Source organism: Xiphophorus couchianus, chromosome 4, assembly GCF_001444195.1.
Source record: "Xiphophorus couchianus chromosome 4, X_couchianus-1.0, whole genome shotgun sequence".
Classification (NCBI taxonomy): domain Eukaryota; kingdom Metazoa; phylum Chordata; class Actinopteri; order Cyprinodontiformes; family Poeciliidae; genus Xiphophorus; species Xiphophorus couchianus.
Window position 1 is genome coordinate 31,964,638 of NC_040231.1, and position 19,737 is coordinate 31,984,374.

The following is a 19,737-nucleotide window of genomic DNA, read 5'->3' on the forward strand; positions in this document are numbered from 1 at the left end:
ATTTCAGACAAAGAATATCCGTATCTGCATGTCAGGCTTTTTAAAGCTGGCTGATCAGCCAGAAAACTCCAATCGGTGCATCTTAGTCACTTTTGTGACTTAAGAGCAACTGGAGTCGACATCTCTGGTTGTTCAGCACGAATAATGCTAAATCCTTACTGAGGTTTGTAAAACAATCCTGTTTATGCTACAGTGAGCAGTAGAACCATTATAAATAGTGGCATTATAGACTTTACAAATAGCATGGCCATGATTTAATTTCTCCTTTTAAAGGTGAATGGAGGGAAAAAAACAAACATAAACACCTTCTTACTCACGCTCTCTTACATCAGGTTGACCCAGGTGGATTCCTGCTAAGTTGCAAAAGCATCTCAAGGACCTCTGATAGAGGCAGAGAGCACAAAAGCTTCACTGTGTATGTATGCATTTCAATGAGTACGGTAATAACCAAGAAGAAAGGAAACTCCGCAAAATCCAATCTGAGAGAAGTCAGGAACTCAGCTGAGAAGTGGTGCGGTGTGTTGCTCTCTGGTTGTGATCAAAACTTAAACTACTTTTGTTCAATAGCATATGCAAAGAAAAACAAACAACAGGATCTAATGAACTATTTAAGTCATCATTAATTCAATCCTCCTGACAGCCAGAGTAGATTCACACACGTACTAACCTGGCAGTGTCTGATGAAGAGCGCTGCAACAATGAAGCTGAGCACCAGCGATCCCAGGATCATGGAGTTACAGAACTGCAGCAGCCAAACGCTCAGCAGACCACTCACCTGAACCAGGTACAGGGTGGTCACCTGGGCAGACACACACAGCCGGGAATGAGCCACGCACTGCTAACAATCACAATGCAGTTTCACAATCACATGGAGGATTCAGTTTGCAGTTTATGCCAGTCTGCATTTACATCCACTGTCTTTCCTTTTCTTGTCAAGGTTTGCATCATTCCAGCCCAAAAGAGAACTACTGGTCCAATAAAAAAATAACAAGTAGAAATCAAAGTTTTGGCTTGGCTATGAATAATTTAGGAATTGCTACACATGTCAGCACAGCTGCCAAACCGCTCTTAAAGTGAAATGTAAATGAGGACAGATTTTATTGGGGCAATGTAAAGCCTGGAAAACCTCCATGAGAATGCTTATGTTCCTCTTTCTCGGTTCATTTAGTCCAGCTGCTTTTTGAGTTTTTAGCGTAAAAGAGGAACCTCAGCCAGACCTGAACTGGCTTCTATCCTGGAGTCGGTCTGAGGAGAGAACACACCCGGCTTCCCTCAGAACACCTTCAGAAGCCATGTGGATCAGACCGCACAGGACTGCAGCAGATAACTAATAATATACTAATAATGAAGCATCACAATGGAGTGTGAATTTAGAACACCCACCATATTTGTTATAACATGCATAATGCTAAATGAGTCGACTGATCAGGGATTGTGGCATTTGAGCTACTTTGACTAGGCCTATCTCTAAAAGTCAATGTAAAAATGCTAAATATTACATAGTAGCTCTGAAATGCATAAAGTAAACATATTTTTATGCTTCACTACATATTCTTAGGACAGTAAATTCAATGAAGTTATGCTTTTGTTTTTCCTAAATCTTTACATTTTGTTTTGTATTTGATGCCTCTTGGTGCAGCATTTTGATTTTCTAGTGATTGCTTCTTTACCATCCAACGACTACTTTAATCAGACAAAACCAACCGTCTGTGGTTGGCTGGTGATGTGGTTCATTTACATACACATACAGTTTAAGTTGTGAACACTTTTGATTGCACATTAGAAACATACTTTGCGTGTGAAGGACACATTAAATGATGTATGTGTTTTTTGACCCTCCAGGAATTCCGTATCTGAGGAGCAGGAGTGCCAGAGTGGAGTGCAGGTTCAGCAGATTTGTGAGAGATTTAATTGCACACGTCACAAATGATCGTTCACTCGCATAGATATCTGTGCTCAAATCAGTCTCACTGCATATTCAGATCAAGTTTTTAAGCAAAAATGGAGGAGAAGTGAGGGTGTTGAACCATCTCACCTGGAAAAGTGTGCACTTGGTGCCAATTACAGATGTTAACACATCAGTGTAGCGGTCTGAATGCAGACAACCCAGAAACACACGGAAGAAGATCACTGAAACCCATCACTGCTGTTAAATGAAACAAAACAATTTGAAAATATTCTTCACGGGTTTTTTTAGTGAACTTTATGTTGCTTGTCACTTGTTACTGCAAAAACCTCATCGTGTTGATACGATACTGATCAATGGATTTCAAGACACTTTATGGGTGGGACTGTTTGTGTTGATATTTAACTTTTGCAACCGACTATGGAATCAGTGAAGTGTGAGATATGAGGAGTGGTTAAGAGATATGAGAACTGTGTCCTGCCTACCTGCGTTGTCGTCAAGAGGTCAACGATGTCCAGGATGTAAACAATGAGAGCTTGAACCAGTAGGATGAACTGGTTGAACTGCCACGTCAGACAGAAGCAACATGTGGTCACGTACATCAGCCACACCATCACTTTCTGGCGAGCAAACACACAAAAACACACTTTATTCTGTGCTGCTTCTGCTTCTACCTTTGTTAAATAACTAAGATTATTCGCCTAGAATCGGTTTGTGTGTGAGCTGGACCTGCTGCAAGGCGCTGAGCTGAGGCCTGAGGTAGCAAGTGACAGCAGTGACCTGCAGGGCAAAGAAGGGCAAAGACCAGTTCTCCCTGAGGGAGATGGTGAACTCCACCCGAGTGGTATCCACCCTGAAAGAAGGAAGCAGAAGAGCAGCCCTTAGATGGAGAAACGCTGATTGTTTTAAATCAACTTTATTTGGTTTGTGGGCCTCATTTCTCAGAAAACAACCTGAGAAATAAGTTAAGGTCATCATGTGTGAACATCTGTGAAGTTTTCAAATATTTGGAAGATGCATCCTAATATGCTCCAAGCTCTCCAGGCTTGTTTTTCAGCTCAAAGCTGTTTCCTAGAGCTGGAGACCTCTACTACCCTCTGCTGTTAATGTTTACTAAAAAAATCCAACCAAAGTATCAACCTGCACAGAAAGTCAAAATAATCCTGAAATTTCTTCTAAATTTATGCCTTTTTTTCCAAGAACGGTCCAAGCAAAATAAAAAGTAATACAACCCATCAACACAGCTACTCAGTGTCAGACAACTATATCTACAGGCTCCCTGTGTCTTTCTATTATAATATACCATAAGCTGCCCGAATACATTTTTGCAAATATCAGTTTCTATCTACAAACTTATTTACTGAAGTATATGCTATTATCAAAGTCTATCACATTTTGTCATTTTTCATCCTAAAGCTTTTAAGGATTTAAAGCTTTAATATTTCATAATACAAATACTGCATCCCCACAAACATCCCCATTTTTATTACTTTTCTTTAGGACACCGGTCACATAATAGGACGTAACAGGACATGGCCAGCAGCTGGCTATTAAAAAAATGTGGTTAATTGAAATAAAATCTTTTGACTAATAGACGTTGACGCAGAGGTTAACCTTTCTAGGTTCTGGTCTGAGCCTTTTTATGTCAGAAAAAATGCCATTAATTATGCTAAAATTAAAAAACAAGGAGTAGAAATCTATGTAATTAATAAATTGAGATTACCACGTTGAGGCCTGGACCTGGTCTAAACACAAATTCCTGATGTGCTTTTCGGATGTTTATTTAAAAAAATGTAAGAACAGAAAATAATTTTTTCATCCACTACGTATTTATGCAATAGTTACTCTGTCACAAGAAAATTCTACAAACTTTATAGTATGACTGACATTTTCTCTGGTCGGGGAGAAGGTTGGAAATCTATCAAATATGTGCAACACGACTTCTACAGAGACTCAGAGTGGTGCTCTCTCCTCTGCCTCGTCCCAGTGAGCATGCAGAACATTGTTATTACTCACCTATTAAGAATGTACCAGACTCCAGTCAGTAACCCAGCCAGCCAGGAACCAGCCAGGAGCCATGCTGTGAGGTACAGAGCGATCACATACACGGCTTGGAGAGAGAACACTGTGTAAATGTAGAAATACACGGGCTCCAGATACGCCTGGACCACACACACACACACACACAAAAGAAAATGGCTTATTAGGCACTGATAGTTAGGCCAACAATGACAGCAGAGGAACCGGGCAGTTTGGAAAATTGCTAAAGTTTAAAAGTTGGGTCCGTTTTAAATATGCAACAACTCTTTTTTTAATTTTATGGCTCAAATTGAAAAAAAAAATTATAAAAAGCTTTCCCCAGAGTCAGTTTTTGCTACCAATGAGCAGTGTGGGTGGTGTGTTACCTGTAAGGGCAGCAGTCTGTACAGAACACTGAGAAACACCTCTTGGTAGATATTCATCCGCTGTAAAAGATTGATGGTCCTCTTTGATTCTGTCAAGTTGTCATGGATCAGTTCTGACAGCCCTGAGAGCACACACACACACACACACACGTTTACATTTAGACTTCCGATTTGCACTTTCTGAACCAATAAAGGATGTTTTTTTACATCTTTGACCAAGCTTATGGAGCTATTGGTGTATTTAAGTGTGCTGTACTGTGCAGAGTTATCAAATAAACTTGTAATTCAGTACATTTATGTCTGTGTTTAGGAAAAGAAACATTTTAAGTCAACTCAGAACCGTTTTTCTGTATCTAAACCTCAGATATATGAATATACACACCACTTATCAAGTATGCTCCTACTTTGTAACGTCTCCTGACTGACGCTTCCGCCTCCTTTAGAGAAGCAACTACTGTTGACAACTCAGTCATATTGGTGGATTTTCTTGCAATATTTAGCAACAATTCATACGTTTTTTGTAACTTTTTAAAAATAAAAATTAAAAAGATGTTTTAGGATACTCTTAAAAGTTTATATTATCATTCTCGATGAGCAGAGGGTGATGCTATGTGTCCCCTAAAGCAACGTCTCTTGAACCGCTTTCTGTTCATCCTTTAGTTTCAGGATCTACAAGATTTTATTCCAGCTTCAGATTATCCAACATGCCCAAAACAGACCAATATTACACTCCTGATCCAACCAGACGACAGCGCCCTCTAGAGGTGGCTACATATCCTTCCTTCGTCCTTACTGTAGTAAGAGAATACATATCTCAGACTCAGATGTGTTAACCTGGTAGACCAAAAATTAGAATAAAGAAAGGTTATCTAGAAAAACAAAAACATAAACATTACAGCACCTCAGTTAACACTAAACTTAAAGCCTCACATTGAAATACACCAATAGCTTCATAAATTTGATCAAACATGTAAAAACACCTTTATGTGTTTAGTCAGTGCAATTAGGAGTAGAGCAGCCAATGTAAATTAATGAGAAAGAAATTGAAACTGACAAAAACAATAGGTTGACTACTTTGGTCAAACATAAAAAATATAAGCTGAAATAAACCGTCAGTCAAATGGGTCAGAAAGTGCAATTAGGAATTCTAAATGTAATATAAAATAAATAATAAAACATGATGTCAGTCAGAGCACAAAGCATAGAATTAGACCAAATAGATCTTATGGATTGGGAACATTGTCACCGATACTCAAACTAGAATTACATCAGGACCAATACAGATGTTAATATAGGATCGGTGCTTCTCTAACTACAGTTTGTTACAGCTGTAAATAACTAATTAATAAAAGAGAGAATTTAGTAAGGAAATAATGAGCTGAACTGCAGACGATGATGAAGACTTGGGTGGTTCATAGTGACCATACCTTCCTGTATGGATGGAGCCTGCAACATTTGCTTGTAGTACGAATAGTAGAGTCCACATTCCGTCCGGAAGGAGATCTCCCTCTCCACTTCCTGAAAACAGAAATGGGGAATGTGCTGATATAAATCCAAGCTCTTTTGTTCTGCGTGATGTGGAAAACAGATTTTCTGGCGAGACAAGACAGAACTGAGAAGGACCGGAGCAAAGCGGCTGATATACTGGCAGCCCTCTGAGGTAACAATCAGAGGGGTAACACAGCCATCCCAGGAGAACCCCTTCCTTACCTCCCACCGCCCGCCAAGCATGATTACTGTTCCACTTCAGAAGGAGAGGAGGCGGCACTGAGGACGTCCCACGCCACAATATTACATCAATTGTTTGTCTGCTACACTTAGTTTGGAAACATTTCCAATCAGCGTTTGATTAAAAGTGAAATCCTCTGACAACAGCAGCCTGTTTCCTTATTAAAATCAGTTTTTATAATTCAGCAGACGTCTGCCAAACTGTTCTCCGGCATTACCGTCCGTCTAAAGATAAAAACAGCAATCCAGAGTCTGTAAAAAATGAAACCATATATCAAAGCACTACAATGTGGTTTCTGGTATTTTCCAGTAATAATGTCAGCTTTAAAACCATAAAAAGTCTGTAATGGGAACAGATTAGTTTTCCATTCAGTTTATCAGCAGATTAAGTAAGTACATGAGAGAGGGAAAGCCTGGAGCCATGTGGGTTTCAATTTAAAATATTACTAAGGTTGAAAATCCACCATGAAACAAATAAACAGTAAAATGAACACTAAATATATTTTTTGTGATCATATCAGGGGACTCCAAAGTAGAACAAAAGAATCCAGTGACTATTGACCTCCTGGTTACTTCTCTGATTAATGTGAACAGCTGGGCTTTGAAGGTGAACAAGCTAAATAATCAAGTAAAGAATCAAAGTATAACCTGATTCTGAAGAAAAAATAGGAAAAGGGCTCCTGATTTATCATCTGGCAGTCATTTGGATTTTTGCAAAGAAGACATTAAATGGACCAAAAGACTGTCTACTTAATTTGGACCAATGGGTCCAGTTTGTGAACAATAAATATTAAGTGCAGATAAAATCCCACACGCAGTCCCAACCTAAACTGCCAAATATGTGTATCCTGTTAGTTTGCTGGAAAACCAGAATTCATAAATGTCATCATGACTTCAGACTCAAACATGACTTTCTTTGACGTGGCGCTTTCTTTTTTGAAAGCACATACTACTGCATATCAGTCAGAGGGAAATTAAATGTTGCCATAACTAAAACCATCCACATATCTTTAAAGAGTCATTGTGAATGATGATGCTGTGGGCAGGAAGGATCTTTTGACTTAGTTTATTAAAAAAAACTCTGTTCCTGTTCCATAACACCTTTGGATGTACAGATGGATGAAGGTATGAGCCTGCTGCTTCCACTGATCAGACCGAATGAGCTCATATTTATGGAAGCCCATTTCTGCCAGAAAAGAAAAAATAAAAGTACTGCAAGAAGTCATAATTCAGAGATTCAAAGTCCTAATTATGAGACATAACGACACTTTAAAGTAGAAATGATAACTTTGAATCTCAATTATGAATTTAAAACTCAAAATGATGACATTCTGTTGGGTTTTTGTAGTATTTTTTTTATTTCATGGCAGAAATGGGCTTCCATACATATTGCATGTAGGCTGATATCTAAAAAAAATTAAATAAAAAAAACATTGCAGAAAATAAAATTTCTGGACATCACAGGTGTTAACACAGAACAACTACAATACACTTCTATTATGGACAACAGCCACCCACAAATAGCTATGACCAACAAATAACAAATTAATATATGTTTTTTGATTAAAATGCAATTACTTGCAAAGTTTTATTCCAGAACCTGAAATGAACTCAATAAAAAAATTTATCAAGTCCCACCACTAAACAAAATGTAGTTTTTAAATACTAAATTTTGTATTATACACATGTACACTTTGCATACATGTGTATACCTACATACTTCACCTACAGTTAAGGTGAAGCACAAAAACTGCTTCACCTTAACAGTTTTAGTGAAAAGTGCTAAGACGAAGAGGGACTCTTTCCAAAACAAAACATGTCCTGAACATAGTTAACATGGCTCAGACAAAAAACACTGGCACCACTGCATTCTGAGTCAGAGTTACATTTTTCACTCAGCCACACCATTCAACACAAAGGTCTGGAGGCAACTTGGAGTTACGCATCATGCTCAGGAGCACGCCAACATGTGGCAGGGGCAGGACGCTGGAATCGAACCTACATCTTTCTAGCAGCAAGACAAGGACTCTGGTAAATGAGCCACAGCTGCCCCAATGGGTCAACTAACAAATAAGACAGAAAGGTAGGAACTCCTGCTGGAACTGTGATTGGCTAGCTGAGAGGTGTGACAGCTTTGTGTGTCCACTTTATGACTGACCAAATCCACCTCAACTCCTTAGTGCTGCCAACTGTACACAGCGACGCACAATGCGCCTCCCCTTATTTCATTTTCAAAGCGAGTCATTTTCTAGAATTCCAGCAGTGTCTCCTACCGTGAGCTGAGAGAACCACAGCAGATTCTCATGTATGGCGTTGACACACCAGGCCTGAGCCACGGCCAGTAGCACCGCTAGGAACAGCCCTGCTGCCATGGAAACACACCGTTGCCAAGGCCACCGGCGCGGAAGGTATGAACCGGAAAAAGAACCGGATCGTCCAAGCGGGAAAACTCCTTCTCTAATCCTTGCTGGCTCTGTCCTCTTGCCACTGCTGCATCTCTCTCCAGATGATCCGGGTGGCAAAATCCCCAGGCTGCTCCCTGCCTGGTTCACCTTTGCTCTTTTCCGAACATCCATTGCATGAGAAAAATGGAGATCATCTATATGTTCTCGGAACTTTTGATGTGTTAGATCCAGGTAAATAAACAGGATGCGCCTGAGATACTCTGTAGAACAGATCCAAATCCATTACATGGATAAACACCAACAAGCCATGTTTTTTTTCCTTTACTTGAAGTCGCTCCAAATAAATTAAAGAACGGCTCTTAATCGTTTCAAGTTCTTCGCCAGAGGAAATATGCAAAAGCTCTCTCAGAGGGAATGAGGAGCTAGTTTCCTTCCCAATCCTCTTTCGAGTCTACCCAAGGCAAAACAAGCACTGGCTTTTCACCAAAAACTATAAGGAATACGGATAATCCCTGGTTTATACTGAGGTCAAAGAGAATAAGCCCCGTGAACAAGTTCAGAAGAGTGCCTTCCTTGTGAAAGCTACTTAATTTTTCTCCCCTTCATTTCTCTCTGTCAGCATGTCCTCTTGATGAATTTTGAATAACTTCTATCTCTGGTGTTTGCTTGAAGGATCCATGGATGAGTGAATCCGCGACTGGAACCGCTGACTCCTTCCTCAAGCAGAAAAATGTCCCGGCTTCTGGTTAAAGTGAAAATAAAAAGCTATCTTTAAACAGTTCAAAGTATAAAGAATAAAAATAAAAAAGTGAGCTGCAGTAAGTGTGTGAACAACAGGACAGACTGTGGACAACTGCAGCCTTTCGAAGGGAGGGAGAGGGGAAGTAAAAAAAAAAGAAGAGAGGACTACTGCTGACCTCTTGTCTATAAAAACACACACAGGCGCAGGATAAGAGAGACGAGGGTGGGAGAGAGCACCGAGGGGAACGTGTTGGAACATCGTTCGGAAAACGTGGGGAACATTTGTCGGAGAATTTGTGGCTCTGGAGCTGGTGTGAAGCTATGAGCACATGCTCCAAATAAACCCCCACAGGGTTCTGGAGTCCACATGGACATGAGCTCACACCTGATGAATTCAAGAGGACAAACTGAACCGACTGAGCTCAGTTTTCAGCAGCACTGGTGATAATCAGCAGCGTAGAACATTATCTCAGGACCACACTGTCTCAGGAAAGCAGGATTATTAAAATATGTTCTACTTCCTGTTATGGACAACAGCTTTCGTAAGTAAGCATCAGTCATAAACTCCTTACTACTTATCACTTTGTCCTTCCACGTTCCACCAAGATCACAGGCTGGGAGTACCTTCAGAACATGCAGCTGGCACTGAGGAACCTCAGGTGTTTGGCTTATAATGAGCAAAATCCACGTTTTTAGCCCTTAAAATCATTGTTGTCTACTTTGAGTGTCTAGGAGTGCAAAATATTTAAATGTTTTATCTCCCAGTGATGCATAGATATCTTTATATTCTTTTTGGGTCATATTTTTTAGTCTGATAATTTTTCTCTATTTGCTATAATGTTCTTGTCTATGACGCCACCGTATTTGCTGTGGAACTGCTAAACAAGCTCATGACTTCTGGCTAATCAGTTTTGTAAATCCGCCATATTTTCTCGCAGTCCAAATTCAGTTATGCAGAAGTTGAAAGTAAACAAGTCAAAATATTCGGTTCTAGTATGCATTAACTCACAGGATTCCTTACATCATCTCCCAGCACCAGAGGCTGTTTGAAGTGTCTGGTTAAATTTGATGTTTCTCTGGAATATGCCCACATCAATGGAGAAAGTCCGTTTGCACCGACCATTTAAGGATGAATGCTTCAGCAACCTCCAGCAGTATCAGGAGGGATTTTCTGAAAGGCTTCGTCTGATGGAGGGTCAGTTCCTTCTCCATTGATAAAGAAGATACACAGCAAAGCAGTGAGCTGCTAATAACACTGAAATGACAGCAAAGCTTCTTTTAGACATGAATGTTGCGTGTTGATCCTCACATCCTTTAGCATTAATTGTTTTAATAGGTATCTCATATGTTTAACACTAGTTAAACTACACTCCATATTGTAGTTGGTTTGCATGGATGGAAGGGGTGTAAAAACTACAAAAATGGCTGAACAGGGTGGAGTGGAACACTCTGCGACCTGGAGGGGGACGTGGCGTGAAATGTCCCATTCACATTTAAAAAGACCGCAGAAAAATGAGTTGCTCTAAAACGTGCCTGCTCTGAAACAGTCTGTGGAATGTTAAGGTAATATGGCTATTTTTTGATTGTTTAATATAGTTAAGCTAATGCCATGTGCGTTAAGTAGATCAACATTCCTATTTGGACAAAGGATAAGCTGAGGCAAGGTAAAGGGTCAGAGATAAACAGTCTCCTGGCAAGGCTGTAACTTAGAGCAGCCATAAAATACTATGCTCTTGAAAGGTTTTAAATTAGTAGGCCATAAAGAATATCTTCCTCGGCTCACAGGTCAGAGGTCGGGGGTTTCCCAGGAGCTCAGAGTTGCATCTGGAGTTGATCACAACTTAGGAATCTTGGAAACACTTAGGTTTAATTTCTGATACACCTTTTAAATATTGGTAGCAATAGTGTGTTAGATTAAAGTATATTACCCAAGCTACAAGTACTAATTTAGTAAATCGAATGTATTTGAAAATGTACTAACTATGACAATATCGGAATCAAAAGGGAATGATTTGAATGTTATGTTTCACAGGTTGAAAAAAGACTTCTATCTCATTATTGTTTGTGATAAGGCAAAGATTCAAATCTTTGGAGAAGCTGACTGCAAAGGAGCAAGATAGGTTTTGTGAAAATAACTTATAACTTTAATAACTAAAATGACTCTTGATATTTGTCATTAAAACTCAGGGGAAGGTCTAAGTTTTTTCCAAGGTAGCTCTTGGTTGGTCAAAACAGGGGTACGCCCTATTTGCATATATTAACAAAGAGAAACGCCTTCACTAGAAAAGGGAATGCGCAACAATAAGAATTCAGACAACTGCCCTGTTTTGTTTTTAAGCAACCAGCTGTCTCCAAAGGCGCCTTTGTTCTTTTCTTTTAATTTTTTTGTCTCAGGTAAAGAATGTACTTCTTTGTACTCTGAAGTTTCTTGTTAAATTCATACGGTGTTTTCTATTGAATTAAACTCTATATCTCTGTGACGTCATCGCGCCTCGCCGTCTGCTTTCCAGCAGTGACGACATCCGCTCGGGACCCGGGCTAGCAGGAGGAAAAGAGAGCCATGCTTTTTTCCAAAATTTAAGCTAACCTAATAAATTTCCTCCTTAATAGGAACTAGAATAACCAGGAATTCAGAACAAAGCATTGCAGTCCTACTTTCTATAGACCATATGTGAATGATTTACATGTGAAAAGGTAGAATTTAAGTGAATATGTCTACTTTAAATTACTTGCTGTCTATTCCTTCTTGCTAGCACTTCTCAATGGCTGCAAAATCTGCTTTAGCATCAGCCTGCTAAAAAGCAAAATTTCCTGTAAAAACTCATGAGCTTGAATGTACCATACAGTGCTCTAAACTCAAAAATAAACAAACATGGAGTGTGCTGTGGTGGCGCAGGGGGTTAGCACGCCCCACGTTTGGAGGCCTTAGTCCTCGACGTGGGTTCGACTCCCGGTCCAAAACGACCTTTGCCGCATGTCTTCTCTCCTCACCCTCCTTCCTGTCTGCCTACTGTCGAAAAAATACGAGCCACTAGCGCCACAAAAAAATAAACAAACATTATTGCTGCTATCTTAAGTATCAATGAGTTTTATCAAAAGTAGCACTGTAAGAGACAGAGCTTTCTGATAAGAAGAATAACAATGTCTTTGGTCACAGCTTCAGATACACAACATCTGAAAATCTGATTTATCAACAGACTTTTTCCCCTGTGCCCAGTGGAATGGCTCTGTGCTCAGAAAGGTTAAATCTTCCCAGAAGAAGATTTACCTAAGACTTTTTTATTACCCAGTAAAGTTGTAAGTGACATTTATGAATTCAGATCTGTGAAAAGCAAGTCAGGTATCCCCATGTAATCACTTTACGGTCTGGTTATAGCTGGCTTTTTTTCTCTTGCCTTTTAAGCAATGATTTTTTTTCTACATTTATTAAAGAGTTTAATGATGTTATGCAGAAGAGAGAGAGAAATACCAAGACACCACATCTTATTTATAATGCTGATCTTCAGCATCTGTTTATTGAGAGAATAGCTTTAATGTTTCATGTTTGTGAATAATCTTAGTCAGTTACTCAAGTCGCTTCGGTAGAAAAACTTTGCTGCTTCTGTCTTTCTTAGTTCTAACGGCAACATTTAGTGTTTCACTTTTTTTCCACAGTTTTAGCATTTTTGGCTTTGATTATTAAATAACCTTTTCTCAGCTTAGTAAACACATGCTCTTCTTCTGAGGTTTTCAGAGCCTCTGTAATATTAATAATAGGAAAAAACAAAAATTATTTTCCGTTTTTACCTGATCTGCAAAACTTTATGACTGAAAATGACCCTGGCTGTAACTTGATTGCAGTCAAACAAATAAAATATTTCTGTAACCCACGTACAGCTTTAGTGATACATTACTACTGAGGGATGAGTTAGCTAGGCCAATATCTAATACAGATATAAAACACAGCTCAAAATTATAAGGCATATTTATGGATGCCTTGAGAAAATCAATTTGATTCAGTTGGACAGAAACAATTTCATACCCAACAGCAAGATCCCCCCCAAAAAACCTCTTTATTCCACTGAAATCTTCAGCTGAAAACCATCTGCATATGCATTAGCTTAACAGGCTTTAATAAAAATGAACTTCTTAGCCCAAATTAAAACGGTTGTTGTTTCATTATGAACTTAAAGTCATCTTTGAACTTACAAAGAACGTTTTGCATTCCTCAAATAAAACTTGCCAAAACAATTTAGTGTACTGATTTCTTTTATGCACTTATGCATATATTTTCAACTGAATAATAATAAATGGCCCTAATCCTCGATGGAGGAGACAGTCTGAGGACTTAGAAGGTGGACGTTGCTAAAGCAGTTAAAAGCTTTTTCAACATTACCAGAACATCAACAATATTTGTGCACATTTGTAAAGGAACCCCAGAGACAGGTGTTTGGTCTGAAGTGTTCGGGATATAATGTAAGCGATTTTGCAGATGATGTGGTTCTGTTGCCAGGACCTTCAGGCTGATGGTGGTAAACTGGGCAGATTGGTAGAAATGAGGCTGCAATTCAATCAGCAGCCACCAGGCCTCTTCACGGTGAGCAAATCCTGAAACATCTGCTCACACAGCTGAATGGTGCAATGCGCTATTATATACATTCTGATGGTTGAGTAACCTCAAACTAACAAACTAAACCCAATAGATATCTTTGCTGTTGAGCTGGTATGTCTCGTTCAATAATTGAGCAACAAAAAATTGTTTTTGAATCCAGAATGTTGCTCATTTAGTCAATATGTAGTTGATAAAAAGCCAGTTAATTAACTAATTAATTAACTACAGATGCTGCAATTAACTTGATTAAAAATTGCAATGGAGTCCCACCACTACTTTTTACACATCTTTGGCAGGGTCTGTCCACCAAAACAAATGAGAACTAACAGTGTTACAAAATGAGAAAACCCACAGCAGGAGTTTTTATTTCCATGTTTTTTTTTTGTCTGCGTTTAATGCAGACTGTGAACTCAGATAATACAGCTTTGAGTCAGTCTAAAACAATGTTTTTCTGCGGTGCTACAAGGGCCTTTAAAAATGACCTCATATTTGGCAATGTTGCCGCACCACACAGCGCAAACTTTATCCCAGAGGAACCAAGCTTCCATTTGGCTGAGTTCAGAAATCAGCGCCGCACTACGCCTGGAAAAACCATCATCTCTTTACACAATGAGGTGTTTATGATGCGTTTCCAAGGCATCTGATGGAGAACGCAGCATAAGGGGAGGTGTATCATTGTAACATGATGAAGAAGTGTTGTTATTTGACAAAAAGCAGAAAATGAAAAACATTTTAAGCCAAGTTTTCATGACCTCCTTATAATTGGGTACTAAAAACATAAAACTATAATTTGAATTTTAAAACTTGACCTGTACATAAGTTTGTTAATCTGCAAGAGCCTATTAGAAGCAAAGTTACATGACAATAATTGATGATCAGTTTTAATGACGTCTTAGAGCCACTAGTTTGTACACATCATTTTGAATTTAGGTAATCGCAATACAAAATTAAATATTATGTCAAAATTAAGTAAAAAATTGTTTTGTTAGACCAACAGCAAGCATTTATGTAGGTATTGAACCCATTAAAGACATTCTTCACTCTACAGAGAGAGTTTAACAGAAGCAGAACTCTGCCACACTATCACATTTTGATATTGACTTCAAAAAGCTGCTGGCAGTTATTAGAAGAAAAGCTGTCAATCCTCCTGAACTTGTCGTGGAGATGGATAGGTTTCCAGCACAGGTTACCATGGTAACAGATGCAGTTAGAAAATGAATTAGCTTTGAGACAATAAAAATCCTAAATTGAACCCTAGATTGCCTTGATGCGATGCTGTTGTGTGATGGGTCAGAATTCCCTGGACGTGTTTGTCTATGTGGTAAACGTGTTTAACTTCCAGCAGTTTTCTTTTCGTTTTCATTTTGTTCTCCTTCTCCATGTTGTTCTTGTTGCGCTAATTGTTCTTTATCATCAAGGCCTGTGCTGAAATGAAATGTTTTTGTGCTTCTGTAAGATGACAATAAAGGCATGCTGATTCATTCTGATTCTGATCTTTTGTGTTTTTTCTTGCTCATATTGTTGTCCTTTTTCACTGTTTTTTGCTCTTGTCATTAGCTGCGTTTCCGTTACACATATGTCGAAAAAAAACCCACAATTTCTATATTACAGTGTTTCCATTAAATAGGAAGCGTGAACAAACTTGAGTAAGTTTGTTCACGATAAGTCATTAAAAAAACATGCTGCGTCACGATCCTCCAACAACTTCCTGTTACCTTCTTCTTCGTGGTTTGCGCCTGTGACATTCAGTTGTTGATCACATGATTCGATACGATGCCAAAAGTGTTTCCATTGCAGTTTTGCAAAATAAACCAATTTCAATATGGCCACAAAAAAAAAAACACCTCATCCTAAGGCCAAAACTACTTATCAAAAAATAAGTTGTTTTTTTTAAATTAGTATGTTTCCATTAAGCAGATTCATTTTCGAAATGTCAGATTGCATAATACGGTCAAGGGAAACACAGCTAACGTTAACATTTTTGTTGTTCCTGTTTGTTTTGTTGTTATTTTTAGAACTTGTTGCTCCTACTCCTATTGTTTTATGTCATTGAAATGTAAAAGTCATGGGATCAATCTACCTCAATCAACCTCAATCTACAGGGATTTTTGTATGCAAACAAACTCATGGACATTTCATTCTTTACCCGTACACCATCATTCTATCAGGAAAACAGCTGTGAATTGTTCTTTTGTGAACAAACAGTTCCTATTCTACACTCACTGATGTGTGAAACCACAACTACTGACTTATTCACACAAAAGCTTGACTTGAGTGATGGCTTTGTTCTAACAAGTGCCCTTGTAAGCCTCAGTGGAGATACTGCGAGACAATATGCAACATAACACAAACCATCTTAAGTTCTGAGTGCAATATTTCAGCCTTTACACATGAGCTTTTCCAATTTTGACAAACCAAATGGCTTCCCAGCTTGTGACTGGTTCCAAGAGAACATGGTAGTTGGAACCAGACATTCACTCCCAGACTGGGAGGATTTGCAAAAAATTTGAGCCTCCCTTTGCTCAGACTGCAGAGTGCAGACAGACAGAAAGTTGGACTGAACAGAACCGGAGAATCACATCCATCATAAAGAACACTCAGCAGAAAGCAGGAGAGTTATGGCCTTTACCTTGATGTTGGAGAACCACAGGTCGTTCTCATGCAGCGTGGCCATGTAGATGGAGCACAGGAGGCCCAGGCCCACAGAAACAGACCAACCAATCGATGTCCAGATTATAGCGCCCCATGACCAATCGCCTGCAAGGACATGAAAATGTTATGTCTTTTGCGGCCACAGCTTATGAAAAAATTATTATTTTCTGGTTTTTGCTTTTTTGGTTTTTATTGGTAAACCAATTCATTGTTGTTTTTTTTTTGTAATTCATCATTTAGATTTTTTTCACACTTTTTAAGGTTTTTTCATCAACTTATTAACAAAATGGGGAAAAAAGACTAAAGCATCCTAAAAACATTAAAGCAAAGAAGGTTCTAGTGTTAAATCAAAGGCTGTGATTCTGCATGGAGTTGAAATGTTCTCCAATAAATCTGTAGGCCTGGCACAATAACTAATTTTACTGGACAATAATTTGCCACAGAAATTACTGAGATAAATGATAATATTGTCTTTTAGAGACCATTTTCAGCTATAATAATAATAATAATAATAATAATAATAATAATAATAATAATAATAATGCCATACTAATTAAAATACACAATACCAAAGACAAAAAAAACATTCATTTCTAAGAACATTTAATGCTGGAACTTGAAAACATTTTCAATAACCAATATAAATAAACAAAACTACCATAACAAAAATAATTACAATGGGTGAAGAAATCTCTGTAACAAAAATTGTGCTACAAAAAATATTAATCATTCAGCTTAGACAGTGAAAACAAAATAAAATGCCAGTTTTTATAAAAAAAAAAAAAAGAAGAAAGAGGCCATGCTAACTCAACAGTGGGTTTCCGTTTTTAAAATGTCGACTTTTTAATAATATTAAAGGGGAGCATATTTATAACTTCTATTGTCCAAATGGAAATTATCAAGCACTTTTTAATTTATCACACAATTAATTGGTTTGTTGCCGACAGTCTTAACTGTAGATTCTCTCCGGGTTCAGTTTTCTCCCAAAGCCCAGAAACATGGCTGCAGTTAGGTCACTTTCTTTAATTGACCTTAGGCTTGGGTGCAGCAGGCAACCACCATCACCCATTAAAACTACAAGAAAACGTCCCTGTGAAAGGCTCAGCTCTGACTGAAGAGTTCGCTGCAGAGTGGTGTTACCACCAGTGCAGAGCTTGTTCAACACTGGCAGCAGGATGCAGCACATTGACTTGAGTCCTAAAAAGTCATGCCTTAATGGGAGTGCTGATTGGAACAAAACCGCTCTTTTAGTTATTTAATGACATCAGGTTTTCCTACTGACTGACGACGTCCCAGGAGGATTCCTCTCTCTCACTCACTCTCACTCACCCTGCAGGATCTTGTCTGGACGGTGATGGGTGCAACAGTTGGACTCCTGGGACTGAACTTCGGCAGCCGGAGTCGCCTCCTTCCCCCTGCTGCCTTTCCTCTGACGCAGGCTCGTCATGTTGCCCCCCTTACACCGGCGGGAGCGCGTGAGGAGATCCACGCAGATACGATGAATTTTTAATGCGCGGATGTAAACAACGCTGAGCGCCGGTGTAACACCGGGACAGACGGGCCTTCTGCTCGGGATTTCCTGCTCACGTTGCAGCCGGACTGAGAAATGTCAGAATCCGCTCGAGACCAGATTAACGGAGAGCCACATTCATTTCTACCATCTTTAAACCGGAGGGTTTGCTCACATATCATCAGCAGTTAGCTGACACATGGGTGATGCGGTCATTGACACACAGAGTAGAATGAGGCAGGGTTAAAGTCCCGCTGAGCCGCTCAGACACACAGCTAGCGCCTCATTACAGTCATTCTGCTTTTTAACACAAAGGCGCGCTCGCGCTGCAGACGGACGGCGGAACGGTCTCCGTTAGGTTACAAGCGGTCCATGCCAGCCTCTCACCCTCCTCCGGGCTAAAGGAGCGGCTGGTAGGACGGTCCAGCAGCCCCCTGTCTCCCTGTTCTACCAGCGTCCTCCTATATCACTTGCTCGTCCCAATTTCTCCCCCTTTTTCTCCCAAAACTTGCTCAATCCTACCCGGCTGCGGCACTGTGTTTCAGTACCGGAAGTCGGCGGTTCTGTGCTTCAAAATAAAATTCTAAAATATTATAAGTTTACTTCTATATGGGTGATTTTATTGTGATTTGCTACCATCAAAACACATGAATAAAACTTACAAGTTCAACCAAATTGAATAAATGAAGCGTTTAAAATAGAACTTGAATTATAAGAAAATTTTACAAAATCGCTTAATCTTTTAAAGTGGTATTTGATTTCAACTTACCTACATTTCCAGCTTTATTAAGTCTGTTCTTGTTTAGACTGCCTGCATCCCAGTGGAAGAGATTTTCCGGCCCATCAGATCCTGTAAAGTACTAGAGATCGAAAAATATGAATGAAAATAAACAAAAGATTAATTAGGAATAACAGACCGTCTTGTGGTAACATAAAATATTAGTTTAAGAAATATAACAGAAGCAGTCTTACAATAAAATTGTTTTCACATCAATATTTTTTTTTCTTTGAGTGATATCTCTGGATGGGCAGTTTATAATTTTAGTTAATATGTTTTTCCTGCAAAAACTGCCCTGCTTTTCACAACTTAACTCTGACCCTCTCCTGTGTTGTGCTGTTAGTCTCCCTTTGATGGTGATTGTCTTTATCCAGACAGCGATTCCTGCTAATGCAATAAGCAAAAATTCTGTCCTTCATATATAACATCTTCCTTGAGACAAGACCCCACGTCTGTGTGAGAGGACAAGTATGACATAAAGTTAGAGCTCTCAAAGGCTCATCATGATTTTGTCACTATTATTAAGCTATCACTGGGTCACTGTCAAATAATATGGTTTCAAGCTGCATCTCCTTTTACAATTTTCTTCTATCTCTAATTTATATATATATATAAAGAAAAACCTTACATCCCATTTTCCGAAATGGTCGTTATTACTCTCCAGCTGGCTTGCTGGCTCACCTTGGTGATGAAATGATGGGAACAAGTGATATTGGACTTATTGGACTGGATATTGTGGCATTGTTATTGGCCTTTTCCTCCTGCAGCTTCATGCATCAGTGAAGATGAAAGCTCTTTGTAATGAGTGAGAAACTGTTGACATTATGTGTGTCAAAACCAAAAAACCCAAATAGAAAACAGAAAAATATAAACTTTTACGTTGCTGGAAAATATAATAATAAACTGTTGTACTCATTTCTACTTTTTTGTTTTTTATTCAAAGATTGACATTTTTGACATTGTTTATGGGAACAAATTCAAGGGGAAAAAACTATTTAATAAGTGATGATAAATAAAAGCT

At 38.9% G+C, this 19,737-nt stretch overlaps 1 protein-coding gene across 5 annotated transcripts in view; it reads right to left on the reverse strand.

The window, feature by feature from the left end:
• The window catches only part of dpy19l3 (dpy-19 like C-mannosyltransferase 3), a 58,835-nt gene extending 40,346 nt beyond the window's left edge, over positions 1-18,489 (reverse strand). For 2 of the 5 annotated variants that reach the window (XM_028014497.1, XM_028014496.1), the window contains exons 1-7: positions 8,313-9,311; positions 5,739-5,829; positions 4,312-4,433; positions 3,923-4,068; positions 2,636-2,759; positions 2,392-2,526; positions 668-799 (exon numbers count right to left, since the gene is read on the reverse strand). In XM_028014497.1, the coding sequence (XP_027870298.1) occupies positions 668-799; positions 2,392-2,526; positions 2,636-2,759; positions 3,923-4,068; positions 4,312-4,433; positions 5,739-5,829; positions 8,313-8,615 (1,053 nt within the window). In that variant the 5' untranslated portion in view covers positions 8,616-9,311. Of the gene's footprint in view, positions 1-667; positions 800-2,391; positions 2,527-2,635; positions 2,760-3,922; positions 4,069-4,311; positions 4,434-5,738; positions 5,830-8,312; positions 9,313-16,405; positions 16,534-17,757 lie in introns of those variants that run through there. The other 3 variants (XM_028014498.1, XM_028014500.1, XM_028014499.1) reach the window with 3 other exon arrangements.
• Positions 18,490-19,737: the final 1,248 nt, after the last annotated feature.